Source organism: Columba livia, chromosome 9, assembly GCF_036013475.1.
Source record: "Columba livia isolate bColLiv1 breed racing homer chromosome 9, bColLiv1.pat.W.v2, whole genome shotgun sequence".
In the NCBI taxonomy this organism is placed as follows: Eukaryota; Metazoa; Chordata; class Aves; order Columbiformes; family Columbidae; genus Columba; species Columba livia.
In genome coordinates, this window is record NC_088610.1 from 10,277,104 (window position 1) to 10,294,549 (window position 17,446).

Below are 17,446 nucleotides of genomic sequence, written 5' to 3' on the forward strand. Positions count from 1 at the left end.
TTTCCACAAGTATGTGAAATGCTGACGTACAGTAAAACTCTGATTCAGTTACTATAACTCGTGCACTCTTTTGCCCTCTGAAAGGACTTAAACTGGAAAGGAAAGATAAATGTGCCTGACTGTAATGTAGAGCAAAAGGCACTTTTAAGTTCCACCTATTACATAAAATCAGTCGTTTGGAGGCAAAATAGGTTTGCCAATTTGCAGAAACTGTGGCTTTCCCTTCCTTCTTATGCTAAGATCTCAGGCAAATATTAATCATATGGATTTTAAACATAAGCCAAGTGTTTGAGTCATTGTGAATCCTGCTGTTTTGAAACATTAAAAGAGCTGAGTAATGTTAAAATTATTTTATAACATTTTAATTTTCAAATGGGGAGCAGGAGAACAAAATAGAATCATCAGCTCATTCCCAGGATTGAATGTGCCTCATAAATGAGATTGAAGATCTTGGAGCTGCTTTCAATGACTGACTTGGCATCTTTGACAAGAACAAATAACCGCCTCACAATCAGCACTGGGAGCTCTTGGACCTGCTGGGTTTGTTTTCATAGTTATTAATTCAGATGTTCAGCACCTAGTCTAGCACAGGGCACCCAAGCAGTTTCAGAATAACTTGATGATTTGATTTTTTGGGGGGTTAATTTTTGTATAATTTTTTGTTGCCCTATATATTTTTCAGGTAGTAATTATTTCTAACATAAATTGCACTTGTATAATTTTATCTTTATATATTAAAATGCAATTTATGTTATATTTGTACACAATTAAAGTCTTGTGTTAAAATTAAATATTTTAAATTGATCTGATTAAAATAAATATTTGATCTGAGTATTTTTCTGGTGACCCTTTCTGCCATTATTGCTTTAAGTGATTGTTCATGTGAACCAATTTTATCTATAGTTTGGAAAAGGAAGACATTTTATTTCCTTCAGATTCATTATTTAAATTGAGCTTAGTTGTTACTGAGCTGAAAAAAATATTCAGATTGCATATATAGATGCTATGCTTGTCCAAATCTGATCTAACACACTATAAATTTAGAGCCTCAGTGTGTATCTGGTGTCTTTGATCAGTTTGGGTTATTTGACTTAAAGATTTTGACAGTCCGATGTGATGTCAGAGTATTAAAAAATTAATAAGTCTGTGGTCTATTAGGTTTTAGGTAGGTTCATTCTGGAAGAGCGTCCCTGCCCTCCCACTCCCAAATGATAAATTAGGTTTAAGCAAAAGTATTTCTCTTGTGTTGCTATGTGAGAATGTAAACTGGAGTCCTTTCCTTCAGGTGTATGTGTTGGTGGCGGGAAGGAAGTAGAAGAGCTCTTCAAGTTTTGTGGCAATCTCAACAATAAGTACAGTAGGCAGAGTTTGAAAAATGACACAGTAATGTTTCCAAGAAGACATTATCACTCAATGTCCTAGAATTTCAAGAAACTAATAGTGATACTGGTAGCATTGTCCTCTCCTTGGACTGGTAGGAAGGACCCAGCAGGGATGTTGGGTGCTCCTGACCGTGATGGGGAGAAGGGCAGCGGTCTGCAGGGAGGTGTCGCAGCATTTCATAGAATATTAAATGCCTCTTCATAATCTTTACTGACACTTGTGGGGCAAGAACTTCTCCATTGTGTTTGCTCTTTCTACAAGTTTGGCTACAAGGTGTCTAAATAAAAAACAATCCAAAGTAGGGGGACTGAGCTGGCCAGGAAGTACAACTACTGTTTTGGGTGCTATGAGCGTAACCTTAATATCAAAGATATGCAACAGAAAAGGGAGACTCCCCTTATGTCTGAGAAGCAGCCCAAAAGGGGGATGTGGATTTATTTTTGTTTGTTTGGGTTTTTTTTGTAAAGCAGGATAAAAATGTATTACAAATCCAAAGTAAAAGTGCTGTAAATGAGTATGTACCTATGTCAGTGCTTCCTTGTCGTTCCTGAAACTTTAGGAAAAGCAGCTGGTTGGGAAGGTTGGGTACCTGCAAACGGGAAGATGTTAAGGCATTTTATTCCTCTCATGTATCATAGTTTGTTATAAATGCAAATAGATGGGCACCAAAAGCCAAACACACACTCTGAAAAGGGATGAGATGAAGAAAATGGGCTTTTCCTAGTGGTGTTGCTTCAGAAGCTTGCGCAATTTTCTGTTTGCAATCTACAGAAACCTCACAGCCCTCATTTGTAGACCTTTGTAGTAACTTTGTCATGATGGCAGCTGAAAGGCCAACATCCTAAGCAAATAGTTAAATGGCTTGAGAGTTTCATTGGTAGGGCTAATATTTGCCTTTTCATTGAGTTGGATATCATTTTTCTTTGAGCTTTGCTTCTGGCAGCAGGAGTTTAAGAATAGCTAGCCATTTTTACAAATGTTTCAGTCACAGTTGCTGAGATAAAATCCCAAGTGATGTTTTTCACTTCTGGGATATACACATTGAAATACTTAGAAGAGCAGTGTCTGCTCTTCGGTGAACGCTGGGAGCACAGATGATGTGCTTGGCAAGGCTGCTGTTGACCCAGCTCACTGTGCTTGAGATATGTTGGAAGTATTTACAAGAGCAGAAGTTTCAGTGGGTTGGAAAGACAACGTGCAGCAAAGCAGGCTGTGGAGCCCCGGGCTGCCTGGTGGCCACGGTGCCTGGCAGATCCCTGCCTGTCTGTAACCGAGGGCTTTGTCTCCACAGAGCAGTTCTGCTATTTATAACCTAGCGAGTGTCGCGCTTTCATGGAAAAGTTCTGGTATTAAAAGACAAAAGTGACTCTTTGGGAAAGATCGCTTCTAGTGGCAATATTGTACTTCTTTCCTTCAGCATTTTGATTCTCTTCCCTCCTCTTCTATTGGAAACTTCATCGAGGGCCACTTTCCTTCCAGTAGTTGGGTGGGTACTCTGACTTTTGGCCACTGTACTCTCTATGTTTGTGTGACCTGAACAGCTTCCTCTTTTTAAAAAAATATTTTTATTTCTTTTTGAGTTATGTACTCTACAAATACATTTGGATTTTAATGCATTGTAAAGGTGTGAAAAACCATGAACCACAAGTTTAATTTACAACTTCCTTTTAACATAATGCAAGCTTTACCTAGATAGGTTCTTTTGTAAGAAAGGTTTTTATCTTACCTTAAAGTTTTTTGCTAAATATAATCAGTATGTTAGAAATACTCCTCCTATGTAGACAGCCTTTATTTTGAGAATTCTGGAAGTGTGAAGATAGTTAGAAGCACGGTGATACGTATTGCTTTAACACAGCATCTTCCTTAAGTATTTGATGTAGTTTCTTTTTCAATAAGTGACTATTTGAAAAGCGGCAACACTGCATGGGGAACATCAAGAGAGTGTAGATTAGGTACATCAGTTTCATCTCAAGTGATACCTTTAGTAGTTACGCACCCTATGTACTCTGCATCACGTGCTCGCATTAGTAGGGATGAAAGTCAGGGCTTTCACTTTCTAGTATGGGATTTCTAATCATTCAGTGGATCTCTGTAATATGAGGTTTTAGATAGATCTTTAAAGACCTATGATAATATGCATCTAAAAAAAAATTAGACAAAACTACTAAAGTAACCTGAACTCTAGTCTGGAAGAGAACTTCATTGTGGTGGCTTAGAAACAAACATAATGGACCAGAAATGCATTGTGAACCAGAAGCAAAATTGAAATTAGAGCTGAGGGCAATAGTTTTGTCTGATCTTTGGATAATCAGTATAAAAAAGCAAATGTTTATATTCCCTTGTTTTCTTATGAAAGAGTACAGCTGTGTGCTAAGTGTTACAGCTGTGTAATGAAGTGAATGGCATAATGCCTCGCTGTGGCTTCGGTACCAAGGGAGTGTGTGTGTGGTGCTGAATAGTGAGGAGGGAAGGCTGCTGAAGACTATCTATAGATCAAATGGATTTTTCTCCCTAGCTGGTGATCCGTTTGAAAGGGCGCAATGTGTACGTGTAACTGGTACTGCTGGGCTTTCTGCTCCTGCAGCACCTCAGAATGTTCCACTCTCAAAAACTGTCAGCCAGAAATTATTTCAGTCAAGTGAACAGTCATCTTAGTTGAATTGCGACACTCTTCTTGTAGACAGCATTAGTTCCTCTCTGTGTATCTTCTCCACTGACTTTAAACCTAAAATGTTCTGTGTACTTAGCGCCTTTCATGCATTCTGTGCAGTCTCTGTGCTCTCAGCTTAGGTAATAATCCTTTGTACATGTAGGTGCCAGACTAGATTTTATATGCATAACACTGCCAGACGCTACAAATGCCAGAGTAGTGTCCCGCTTCAGTAAATATTGATTAAAAAATTAAAAAATCTAACTTGTTTAGGGGTAGATTTAAACGTAAGTCATCTCTCAAAATCACTATGAATTGTCACACTCTCGGGTATAGGTTTGTAGCAAAACTTGCTAGAATAGTTTCTGGGTGTAGCCAGGTATTTGAAGAGGCAAATAATGTGGTTTAGCTCACTCTGTATGAGTCCATGTCCACCTGTCTGTCCTCAAGGAAGAAACTGGACTGGAACCATATCTGCCTGTCTTGTTACTTAGGGTTATATCTTTTTGCTTCATTAAGATAATTTTTGCCAATGCTTACACATTTTGAATTGCAAAACCAGTGATAATTTGTTCAGTGATGGAGTGTCCTGTGGTCAGTAAACCCCATTTTCACTGGAGAATCATTATTATAGTCACTGAAGACAATGTAATTTGAATTTCACATGAGGTTCTTCTGTTTGCAGGGAGTGTGTTAAAAATACATCTGTGCTTACGTACCAAAACATTTTGACCTGGAAACGAACATAGTGAATATAAGATGCAAGAATGTTACTTTTGGAAAATTCACTCTTTTGGACTGTGAAATATTCATGACTTAAAAATTCCTTCCTGTGCTTTTTTCAGTCTTGTGCTTAACACTGAATTTCTTGTTTTTTCCTAGAATCTAGTGTGTGTGGGCAAAGAAGAGCAGAGGCTTTCTATACACGTTTTATGAATGTACTTGGCTTAGACTTGAAGTTGCATTGGAGAAGTAAACTCCCACATCTCTGCGCTTAAGGCACCGGTCTAGTGACCTGTCAGCTTACTGTATGAAGAATAAAAGTCACTGATCACTTTTTACTAGTAAACTTGAGAATTATTTCACTCGATTTTCTGCACTGTGTTTTCCTTTGTCTGTTTTGTGCCTGCTGTCAACAAGGTCAGTGTGTGTTGGTCTATTTGTCTTCCATGGAAACCGTAATCAAAGCAGTGATCGAACGCGGAGACGTGCGGTGATCTGTTAAGACTGATCACCCTGCGGGTTTGCTCTCCCTTGGCAAGCTGTGCGTGCGGTGTCGGCAGCACCCAAAATGTGATACTGACTTGTAGGCCTAGCAGCGCTGCTGCAAGACGTGTCCAGGCTGCACGTCCTCTGCTCGCTGTTAGTGAAAGGCACTTCTGAGTGATACAGTTCTGAAGTTTCAAGCTGAATGCAAATACTTGCATTTGTCTCACTCAGTTTACTTCTGTTAATACCTCCAAGTAGTTATTGTGGTAAAGATGAATGTTTTTATATGGCAGGCTTTATTTCAAAGTTATATTAAAATCACGAGTAACCATGTGTGTATAAAATGGCATATATTTCTGGTTTATTTGCTGCATGGGGGTACGAGGTGTTTAGGTGGAGGAAGGAGGAGGCAATATTGTTGGCTTGACACTGCTTCTGCCACACAGTTGGTGGGTGGGGTTGTATTTGCGATGTAGCTGCGTGGGGCATGTTGGCACATGAAGAGACTGATTTGGTGTTCGCTCCTGTGTCTCTTTTGTGACCTCTCCTTTCCAGTTGTACATGCAATTTTGAGCACATACATTCATAGGTTCCTTAAAACTGGGGATGGTATCTGTTAGAGAAATGGGTGTTTAAATAAGTTCTGCTAATACCCTTCCTCTCGAGAGGCGTTGGTTGATTATTTCCTGTTTTTGTACTGAGGCTGTAAGGGAGACGTATCGCTTTAAAACACTTCCAAAATGTGCAGAAGTGCAACAATAGCGCTGACCTCAGCGTGCAAGGTCACACCCAGGCTGCTTCCTGTTTTCTTCTTGGGGAGATGGGGGCCCTGAATCCCTGAGTCTGTGAGGGAAAACGCTCCTGTGTGTGTGCCTGGGGGCTCAGAAATCAGGGGGGCTGTTAATTCCGTCTTATAATTGAAAAAAATGAAGGAAAAGATTCAGTTAGGATTTCCAAACTTATTTTCTAAATAGTAACCAACTAAAAAAGCTAACCGTTATTTTCTTTACTGAAATGTCTAAGATGTTCTGCAGCTAATGCAGCCATCAAAAGTATATGTTAAAGATACAGAAGGGAAGGAGATGCAATGAAAAGGTTTGAGAGACAAGAAGGAAAGAATAGGGTACACAGTGGCACAATTACAGCCCTTATATACTGTTATTTCAACTTACTATCTCTGCTCGAAGTATTAGTTGGCCAATATAAAAGCTCCATGCGTTGTTTATTGTTGTCATTGTTTGTTGATACAGTACAGCTACAAATCAGAACAAAGAATTCTTGGAAAAAGGAATAGCTGGTAAGGTCTCTTTGAAAAACAGAATAAACAACATAGGGCCAAGATACAGTTAAAAAAAACAACCAACCAAACAAAAACAACAAAAAAAAAACCAAGAAAACCCAAAACATTGTTTAATTTTCTTCAGTGAAGAGCTGAGTGTGTGTGTGGACCTCAGGCAGCTTTACTGTAGTAAATATATTATGTAAAATTCCAACTAAAATACTTTTTATATATGAAGATACGTAACAACAGTATAACATTCATCCATTTATTTTAAATGGCTGTTGCACAGTCAGAGATGTCACTTTAAGCAAAGCTTTGTCCCCGATGTCAAAGTTTATAGATTTTGAACCATTTTTGAATATGTCAAATCCATTCCCTTCAGTCTGTAAGAAATAAAACCTCTCTGTGTTTTTCTTCTCTATTGATGGCTTTGGGAGACAAATGAGTGGGCAAGGGTGCTGAAGTCTTGATTAGTGTCACTAAATGAGGAAACGTTTTATCAAAATCTTCTTGGCATAACCTCAGTATATAAATTATTAGCCTGTGTATATTGCTGGAGCTCAGCTTCACAGCCAGGAGCCCAGTCCAGTGCTGTCAGCACCTACCGAAGACAAGCAGGGAACTTTACAAAGCCACTTCAGCACATGAAGGTTTTGTGTAGTGAAGCCTGAATGTGTGAGTTACCAATATAGCTTCCTTGAGAGACCCGGAGTATTTCTTGGTGTCTTTTTCCTATATTTAGTAAAGCACTGTAGTTAGCATTCCTTATGTTTAGCCACCTGTGTGATCACTAGTAGAGATGATCGCAGAAAACCTGTGTGAAAGCTCCTCTCTTACTGCTACTGCTATGTGTTCATCACTTCTGAGATCTTACTGCATAGGAGTTGGAAAACTGAGGTTGATATGTATAGCTAAGCACTTATTTTAGTTCTAAAGGACTGATTTTTTGGACACTAAATGAAATTCTTGCCTGAATAATTCTTTCAGCGATAGCTCTCAAGAATCCAGTCAAACTGTTCTTTTTGCAGTCCCTTTAATCTCTATATGTTTGGCACAAAAATAGCAATGCTTTGTTGTGGGGAGGAGCATATTTTCACTTCTGTAGTCATTTTTTTTCCTTCTGTCTGTATGGTGATTTTGCATGGGAATAAGCTAAGCTTGCTGAAGCTTTATTTTTTTTTAAAAAAAGGAAAACAAATTACTTAGCATCTTAATTTGTAAACTGCAATTTTCTCTGAGACAGAAATAGCTCTGCTTTGCAGAACTAAAGGTTCCTATCTCTACATGCCTGACTATTCTGCTTTGAATAATCTGCCAAATATCAGCCCATTTCCTGGCTTTCCAGAGCTGCGGCGGCTCTCGGCCCCTGCACCAGCCTCCGCTCCGTGCCGGGGGGTCGGCAGGTCCCTCTGCTGAACATCTTGCAGCTCGGCTTGCGTGGGCTCTGTGTCCTGCCCCGCCACCGGCCGGGCTGTCACAGAGGTCCTGGCCTTGGTGGCTTTTCTTACAGTGTGTCCTCAAGTGCATTCAGGGTGACTTTTTGCAGAGAAAATGGTGTTTTTCTGGCCACAATGTTTGAGTCCACATGTTGCAGAGAAGTACTTTGAAGACAAGAACCTGTGGTAGATTGTCACTGCCTGCCTGTATAATGAAGAATAAAACTCTTAGCAAGTGACACTGCTACTGTATCAGGAATAGTGTAAGGGGTAATTTATCTGCGGAGCACTCAAGCCCTCCAGTGACTTTCTTGGCACTAGATATGCTGTGGAATCTGACTTAGTTAATTATCTTGCCGCAGGAGGCACTTTATTTTGGTATCAGTAAATTGACTTGTACAAGTCTGCTGAGGAAAAATTGCACTGAGGTACAGTTCAGCCTGCAAATGACATTGCTTCTATGAGGGCAAAGATATTCTGCCTCCGTTATGCCATCGCTATTGCTCACAATGAGCTCCCCATATTGTTGCTTCTGATGGGAAGCGTCTCATGTCCTTGACCCCGTTTCCTAGTAGCCTCGTGTCCTACTGTGGTATACCTCCTGGCTGCCAGCAGTGTTGAAAAGTTCTTGCCCTTCCTGGTGCTCATCCCCTGAAGGCATCTTTGCCATAGCAGATGATATTATTCATAGTACATCATGCACATCATGAATTGCATTTGAAGAGAAGCATCTGGCTTCTTCATCAGGGTTCCTACCTGTGGATGTTGAAAAGCAGATACCACTCGTATTCTGCATCTAAGGTGACTCAGAATTTTTTTCTCTTACTAAATGTTTATTAAAAATATTAATAAGTCAGGGAGGTGGAGATTACATTACCCCCGGTCTCCTGAGAAGACAGGAGGAATCCTGACTCGTGCCCATAGAGGTGCAAGAGCTGGTGGCTTTGCTGCGTGCGTGGCCGAGTGTGACACAGCTGGGCTCACGGGGAAGGTCGTGCTCGGAATAAAGAATTTTCCAGGCTGTGGAGCAGTGTTGCTTCCTGGCTGCACTATTTTGTTCTTCCTGGAGGAGAGAATGAAGAGGTACGTGTCCTTTGTAACCTTGTACAGGTTGGACTTGAATCCACTGAGATTTTTCAGTTATTTGTTGTATGAGGAAAAATTTGCAATACAGAGATCACTCCTGTTGTTTGCAATCCCTGTAAGCCCTGCAAAAGCAGTCCCAGAATTTCATCTGATAAAAAACAAGTTGTTTTTTATCTGATGAGTGGTAGCGTTGGGAAATAGTGCACTTCAGGTTGTGGTGATGAGCTGCTTCTCCGCACTCAGGACAGGTTTATAGGATGCGGCCTCTACTTTGCCAGTGCTGCCAGCCATCTCAGTTCTGTGTTCCTGCCGTGCTTCACTGGTCACCTCACTGATACACTTAAAAACAATATTACAGCGAGTAAATGTAGTCTGGATAATGGTTTATGCACACAACTACATCTTGAATATGGCTTCCTCTCTTTTCCTCTCTTAACCATATCACTGTAACATTAGAACAGACACAGATGTGTCTGCAAGCTCCAGGCACGTGCTTATCTTCCTGCATTGCTGTTGTGAGTGGCATCAGTGAGATGTTCACACGGTGGTTTGACAGGAATTCAGAAATGCTGCTCGCGGAGTTAGTGTGAATCTGGAAAAGCATCCATGTGTGACAGCTTTCTCCCTACCCACTCATTTTCTGTGATATCCTGTGGACACCTCAAAATAGTGCTTAAAAAATTGTAAAATCCCAAGTGGAAGCATTTTGCTCACAGTTCTGAATACTTCATGATGGATGATGATCTGAGCACACGAGCAGTTGTACTGAGAGCTGCAGCCAGTCAGTACAACAGTGTTGGATACGCTTCAACTTAATAGTTAAACTGTGCACTTAGTTCGTTTACTGTAGTATCCCAGTGTTTAAATATAGCTTAAGAATATCTCAGAGTTTGCCGTTCAGCTGCTGCGTACTCGAAAGGAACTTTAACGTTTAAAGCTAGAATAATCCAGTTCTAAAATCCATCTAGAATTTGTAGAAATGCGTACTGGCTTCGAGGCCATTCTGTTCATTGAGGTATAGCTTCATCTTGAACCACTGATAGGTTTCTGCTGAGCAGTAACACTAATGACCGTGCAAATTTAGAACATACCGATGTTGCTAGGACTTTTCAGCCACACAACAAGAATTATTTATTTCAAAAATTTATGTAGGAATTTATTTTTTTATCTAAAGGCAGGTGGGTGAGGAGGCTTCTGAAGCTGGATTTTGTCCGTGTAGGCACTTGTACAGGTATAACATGATGTAAAGCTGTTAAGCTTAACAGCTGTTTAGCTGCCAGTGCAGCTTGATACAGCAATGGCATTACTGATGAACAGTACTGATTCAAATGACATTAAAGTCATTAACACTGACTGTATGGTTGAAGGCCAACATGATCCTGGCTTGTATCAGGCATAGTGTGGCAGCAGGACTAGAGAAGTGATTATGCCACTGTGCTCGGCAGTGGTGAGGCCCCACCTTGAATCCTGTGTTCAGTTTGGGGCCCATCATTGTAAGAACAACATTGAGGTACTAGAGAGAGTGCAGAGGAGGTGATGAAGCTGATGAGGGGGCTGGAGCACAATTCTGATGAGGAGCGGCTGAGGGAACTGGGGGTTCAGCCTGAAGAAAAGGAGGCTGAGGAGAGACTTATTGCTGTCTACAACTGCTTGAAAGGAGGTTATAGAATGGAGGGTGTTGGTCTCTTCTCCCAGTAGCAAGTGATAGGACAAGGAGAAGTGGCCCCAAGTTGCACCAGGGGAGGTTTAGATTGGATATTAGGAAAAAATTCTTCACGGAAAGGGTTGTCAGGCATTGGAACAGGCTGCCCAGGGCAGTGGTGGAGTCACCAGCCCTGGAGGGGTTTAAAAGGTGTTTAGATGAGGTTCTTAGGGACATGGTTTAGTGCTGGAGTTGGGTTATGGTTGGACTCGATGATCCTGAGGGTCTCTTCCAACCGAAACGATTCTATGATTATGATTCTAAGTGCAGAATGGTCATTGATGTTCCAGTGTAGGACAACAGCTAATTTTCTAACATGCTCATAGTTTTACCTGTCAGTAGAAAAATGCCATGAATATAGCTACTCCTGACCAGCCATGCCTGCTTCCAGTTGAATAACAGTGTCACTTTCTTAGTGACCACCTATTCTCTGTGTTGAAGTTACTGTTTACAGAGCACTGAATGCGTGGCACATTGCAGGGCAGAAGCTGACTTCCTTTCTCAGAAAATTAGAGATACATCAACTTCTCTGTTGGGAATCTCCTGTTAAAAATAGCATGCAAGAATGCTGAAACAGTGGCAGATACCATGGCTGACTTGCCTTAGGCGAGGCCGTTGTACAAAAAAAAAAGCAAAAACCTTTTTAGAAGTGTAGTTTGACACTGTCAGAACTACAAGTGGATCTATACTTCATAGAGGTCTAGTATTCCAATCAAATATATTAAAATTATAATTGAACTTCAAAAATATAAAAGCATGTGGTCAGCATGCATGCTAAAGAGATTACAGTTTTTAATGCTTGAATTTTGAAATCGGACATCAGTGTTCATGACTTTTATTTTATGCCTGCCGTGTATTAAGCATTATTAAATAGTCTGGGCTTCCGAAATAGAAGAATATGGTAAATAAAGTAGTTTCTTAGAATATTCACATATGGATTTGTAGTTGAACACAGCATAGGTTTAGGGAAGGGGAAGGTGTAAACACCATAGTTTGCTTATGTATAGCTGAAAATATTAGTTAGGCCTTTTAAGTCTCCACTGTGCTCTTAACAATTAGGATGTGTTTTGATTTGGAAATGATCCAATTTGTGTATGTTTGTGGGTTTGTTCTGCAACAGACGTTGTAGTGTTACCTGTGGAAAGCATGGACTGAAAGGAAGGAGGAGTAGTTGGATGATTACTGAAGCTGTACTTCTTGAGCAGTGAGAAGTTTTGTAGCTCTCAAAAAGCCATGTAAGCTGTTATTCCAAGGGTGATTATCTTATTAGTAAGTTGCTTTAAACCCAAACCTTTCACTCTTCAGATCTATGAATTGTTGTGTTTTATAGACAGGAAAAAGCCTTCCAGAGTCAGCCTTTTGGAGCGCATCACTACTGAAATGCAAAGAGCCAGCAGCTAAAGCAAATAAAGATGTTTTCCTAGGGGTCTACGCCTTACCAGACATGCTGGGACCTTTCTTCCTCTGTTTTTCAGCCATTTTTCATTGGAATAAATTTGGATGGACACTACCATATTGTCTCTTATGCTTGAATGAAATGCTTATAAAAATGTTTTAAATAGGTTCTTCTCCCCACTTATTTTCCTTCCTTCCTGAATTTTCATTTTGTGAGTAGTATTCTGACCTTTGTTTTTCTTCTTCTACAAGCTAGAAGTGTTTTGGGTTTTTTAGACAATGCAGTGGGACCACCACCCACACCTTTCTGATGTGCTTTTCTGTCATGAAAAATAACATACAAGTGCCTGGATTGTTCCTGAGCAAGCTACTAGCTTATTTTACTTTCCATGCAAGGATATTGAAGTCTACACACATGTGAATAGACTTAAGAGGTCTCTGTAGTGGTGTTGGGTTCTACTGGGGATAAAGAGGCAGATCGATTGGAGGAAACTGTTCAACACACTGAAAAAATCACATGCAAAATCTGATTTAAAAAAATTACTAACCTGAATGTGTGCTTGCATGTGGTCTTACTGGTTATTGATCTTTTTATTAAGGTTGCTTTGAGTCCTTGTTCAGATGAGAAATGCTTTAGGCTGCTGTGGGCTGTACCAGCTTGGGGATGATTTTAGGAATGGTTCAGTCTTCACTATCCCTTCTTGCTCTAGGGGTACTTTAGAAATGAAAACATCATTGTGCTTTGGCCAAGGAAAATGCTGCTTTTCAGCTGCAGTCTAGGATGCAAAATTTTCCTCTTTAATTAAAACAAAACACGCCTTGGATGTCACATGCAAAGGTGTTTCTACCATAGCGCTGTTGAGCCCGAAGGTCAATGATTGGGGCGACCACTGCAGCCTGTGCTCTCTGTTGCCATCTTGGGGTGAAGACCGACAGAGGTTTTGGGGTGGGTGAGAAGAGGGGTGCTGCAAATGCATTCAGTCACAGTTTTTTGAAGTACAGTGGGTGGTTCTTTGACAGCTGCTTCGATCTTCAAAAAATACTTCATTTAATCCTGCTTTTTGTGGTCGTTTGGGAGTTGAGGTAACTTAGGTTTCACCATATTTATTAGACAGTGTACTAAAGACAATATCTATTTGGAAGCTTTTCTAAAATTATATATACATTCATGGGGGTTTTGTTTTCTTTTTTAAAGAGGGGAAAGTGATACTGAAACTTTTCTTCCCTCTTTTTGGCAGGTTTTCTTCACCAGTGGAGTGTGAGAAATAGAAACCGAAGATGAGTGAGCTGGAACAGTTACGGCAGGAGGCAGAGCAACTGCGAAATCAAATCAGAGTAAGAATTGCTAATTGCTTATTTTTCGTTATAAAGTTATCCTTTAAAGGAATAAAGTGTCAAGATTGCATCTGTTACTTGCTCCTGTTTAAGCTGTGCAGAGCTTAAAGTATTTCTAGAATATATGTTTAAAAATCAAAAAAGCCAGTCATTGATATAATGAAGTGCATTCATAATATTTCTTGAACAAGGTGTTTTATTGAAATTTGCTGTTTTGTTACTAGGAGTGTGTGTCTCTGCAAATTTTTTATTTTGCATATTTTTAAAAGAAGTCAGCAGTAAACCTCTGGAACCTTAGGCACAACAAGTTAAGGGCATTAGAAGAGCTTGTGCCTGGGCCGAGAGTGGCCGCTGCAGTGCCACCCTTGCTAGGCGTGCAGGCCAAAGCAGGCAGTGTGAGCGAAGAGCAGCCGGGGTGGACGTCAGGTGTTGTAGGAAAATAGGAAATTAGGATTTGAGGCCTATATCAGTGTTATAAGCTGTGCTGCTAAGGCTGAAAGTCTCAGCTTGTCCCCTGTATAGTCCTTACCCAGAACCATGAGCGTGGTTACCTTATGCTTGCTTTGTACTCTTAGTTAAGACATTGATAAATGCTATTCTTAGGGTTGCTGATTTCTATGCTAGACTGGTGAACTATGGATAACAAATGAGACAGGTGAAACTTCAAAAGAAGCTAGCCCTGCGACCTGATGACCTGTCGTTCGGTACTTGCCAAGAAAGAAGAAGTGGAACCCGCAGACCACTGGAACGGAAGGAACCTGAGGATATCGACAGTGATAGATATCGACAGTGATAGACAGTGATAAATTTTGCTTAGTTGCATAATACCTGTTAGAACCCTATATAATGACTAGTTATACTGCTGTATGATTGTCACTCTCTGAGGAGGTGACCCAACGCTGCTGTTCCTGTGAATCTTCTACAATAAATACTGCTCAGAGTAACCCACAAGAGTTCGAGTCTCTACCCAGCGCCTACCTACGACCTTTTTTTCACAGGTCTGCAGGCCCTATGTGTTTTTGCTTCCTGTCGAATTTATTTTTTTGAAAATGCAGATGCCCCCATATGTGCCAATTTTTTGTTGAAATTACTCATCGAAGATAAACCAAGTATGAGCTGTCATACCCAAAGTCAGTTTACCAGGAATCTGTCGCAACATGCCTGTGTATTTCAGTGGTGCAGTTTTCAGTAGAGGAAAAAGAACAAAGCATAACAAGGATCTTCAAAGTCTATTTATTCTTGGTCAAAATTTCCTTTTTCTATAAATCTGATTTGTATGGGAATGCCTTGATTGAAATTATTACTTGCAACTAAGACTACAGTTTCCTCAGAATATGTTGCATACACTGACTTTTTTAGCCTGGCATCTGCTGGCAGCAGTTTTTCTGGGGGGGTCTGCTGCTTGCTGCGGTGGACATGAGGCTGCTCATTAGTATCAGCTTATGTGTTAGTGCTTGTGTTGGGGACAAACGCTGCTGTTGGTGCTGCTCGTTCAGTGTCATTCAAGGAGAGCTCTGACTCCAGTTGTTTTCACTTAATACACTACGACAAGCCAGGGTTCAGCCGGTGGTGTGGCACTGGGTGCCCCTTCTAGCAGCTCTGTAGAGGAATGCACATAAATTTTAGTTTAAAATACTATTTTGTAAATTTAAGCTTTATTACGGCATTGCACAAAGAAAAGGTATACAGAATTTTTCAGTTCTTCCTCTGCCCGATGTGTAAAGATTTTCTCATTACATTATTTTGGACTGAGCCCAATAGACTTTAATTCAGTCTTAGTAATTATCAGTCTGGTTTTATGGAAAATGGCATTCTGTGAAGAAGGAGATAACTAGACAAGTAAGAGAGCTAGGCTGTGTTGCAGGAGTGTTTGCTTTTCACATTTTGGAGCATAGAAATCTGATTGGCTCTTTGTATAAGGGCACCGTTTTGTGGTTTTAGGTCAATTTAACTTTTCTCTTGTAACTCTGTCACCCAGACTTGAAACTGGATCTAGGCAGATGCAGCTGAGTAACCGTGCCTGTTCCTGTTGGTGTCGTTTGGGAATTAAGGTTTGCCTCTTTGGATCTGCGTGCAGGGTTGGATATTTTATGCTTAACTTCAGATGAATATCCAATTAGAAAATGCTCCTGATGACCTAGTCATCTTTCAAGAAAACTTCCTTGACCAAACAATTCAGCTTCATATTTATATAAGTGAATATTTATCTCATTAAATCATTGCACAGTTTTCTTCCTGAATAGGTGTTTTGTTTGGAATGGGTAAGAGGATAGATGTAGGTTCTAAAAAAATAAGGGCTTTTAAAGTGTCTAGAATATCTAGCAGGCTGGTAATTTTCAGGAATTATTCTTGATACACTCCTAAAAAGAGGTGAGGTTGCTAACAACATTAGATGTTCTATATATAGCTAGCAGTTTGCTATCTTCCTTATTTATACCTCTTGTTTTTTGCCTGATATTTTCTCTAACAATAATGAAAAATCAGCTTTGTGTTTATAAATGAATTGAAAGTAAGAGTGTACCTAGCAACTTGCTAAAGCAGAATAAACTGTTTTGCATAGCTGTCCATTTCCCAATAGACTCTTACAGTCTGCAGTGTTTAGAAATGTCTAGTGATATTTTTTTACAAGATGTCACTGATGTGAGCACCTTTGCCTCCCCATGCAGTTACCACAGCTGTAGCTCTGTTCTGGGCACAGATAATGGATGGATAAAATAAGACTGCATGAGTTTTGAGTGCAGGAAGTTTGAAACATCAGTGAATGATGAACTATTAGATAGCAGGATGCCTTTGTGGTTAAAGTTAATTCCTGTTTCTGTAGTAAAGTTCCCGAGTGATGCATGTCTTCACAGGGAGGATTGAAATTCAGGAGGTGATGTTTTGCAGTGTTGCATACTTGGCACATTGTCCTTTGAAATTAAATGACATTTTGAAAAAACAGTGAACCAATAATTTAAAAATATAGATGGTCTTCTGGGAAAAAAGTGTGTATGCTAGGAAATGGTGGAGACTGCACATTGATTTATTCCACACACCCCCGCCCCCCCAACCTGCGTTGTCTACTCTATGAACTGAGAAAAACCTACAATTATATAGAGGAACTTTTTATGTTGTGACACTAATGATTCTATCACGGTGATTCACCTGTAGAAATGACAGTTAAAAAGTGAGAATTAAAATAGCCTGTTGAAACTTTGCTTTTCCTACAAATTTGCAAGTCATATGGCAAGTATTAGCCTCAAGTATAGGTGTTGCTAATAGCACTTTCTCTAAGAAAACTTGCTTTGTTTCATTCAGATTGCATTCAGAATTCATTTTATGTTGAACATCTTCAAGTGTTTCAGCTAAACTAAACAAAGTGGTTTACAATTCAGTGTGTTTCTGCCTGGGGATGAAATAAGTCCCGAGCGCTGGGGGATTTGCTGCTCTGGTATTTTAAACCCCTCTTGAATCCAGACGTCAACATTTTATAAATATTTCTACAGTTCAGACATTTTAAAAATAACTTGAGATGACTTAATCCACTCTCAGGCTTGCTTTCTGGGAGGAAAGCTATAAAGGGTGGTCAAAATAAACATGCACTAAAAAATGGTTGAAGTTGCAATGTCAAGTAACTCTCAAGCAAGAGCTGGAAGAATTTTAAGATCCTAGTCTGAATGTGATACGGTTCCAGAGCGTGTGAGTAAATGTTTCCTTTCCTCCTCTCCAAGAGGGCATTGCCATTAGTGTACAGATTAAACACTTTTGTGGGGCGGGGGGCACACAAATTAGTGGTGAAGAACGGCATCCATCATTTGTGGGTTGCCTGCTTCCTTGGTTGCAGAAGTCAGAATGTATTTGGCAAAATTGTGGGGAGCTAGAAATGGTCTTGTGGCTGATCCTTCCATGCTGCTGTTGATAGTTTTATCTCCAGCTTGTGCTGTAGAGTTCCTGTCTAATTTTAAGCCAGTTGTTTTAAACCGTGCTTC

The 17,446-nt window shown here is 40.1% G+C and overlaps 1 protein-coding gene across 7 annotated transcripts in view; it reads left to right on the forward strand.

Annotated features, from left to right (window-relative positions):
- The window catches only part of GNB4 (G protein subunit beta 4), a 74,480-nt gene that overhangs the window by 45,079 nt on the left and 11,955 nt on the right, over nucleotides 1–17,446 (forward strand). For all 7 annotated transcript variants that reach the window (XM_005506575.4, XM_065072945.1, XM_065072947.1 and 4 more), the window contains one exon: nucleotides 13,382–13,478. In XM_005506575.4, the coding sequence (XP_005506632.1) occupies nucleotides 13,422–13,478 (57 nt within the window). In that variant the 5' untranslated portion in view covers nucleotides 13,382–13,421. The remainder of the gene's footprint in view (nucleotides 1–13,381; nucleotides 13,479–17,446) is intronic.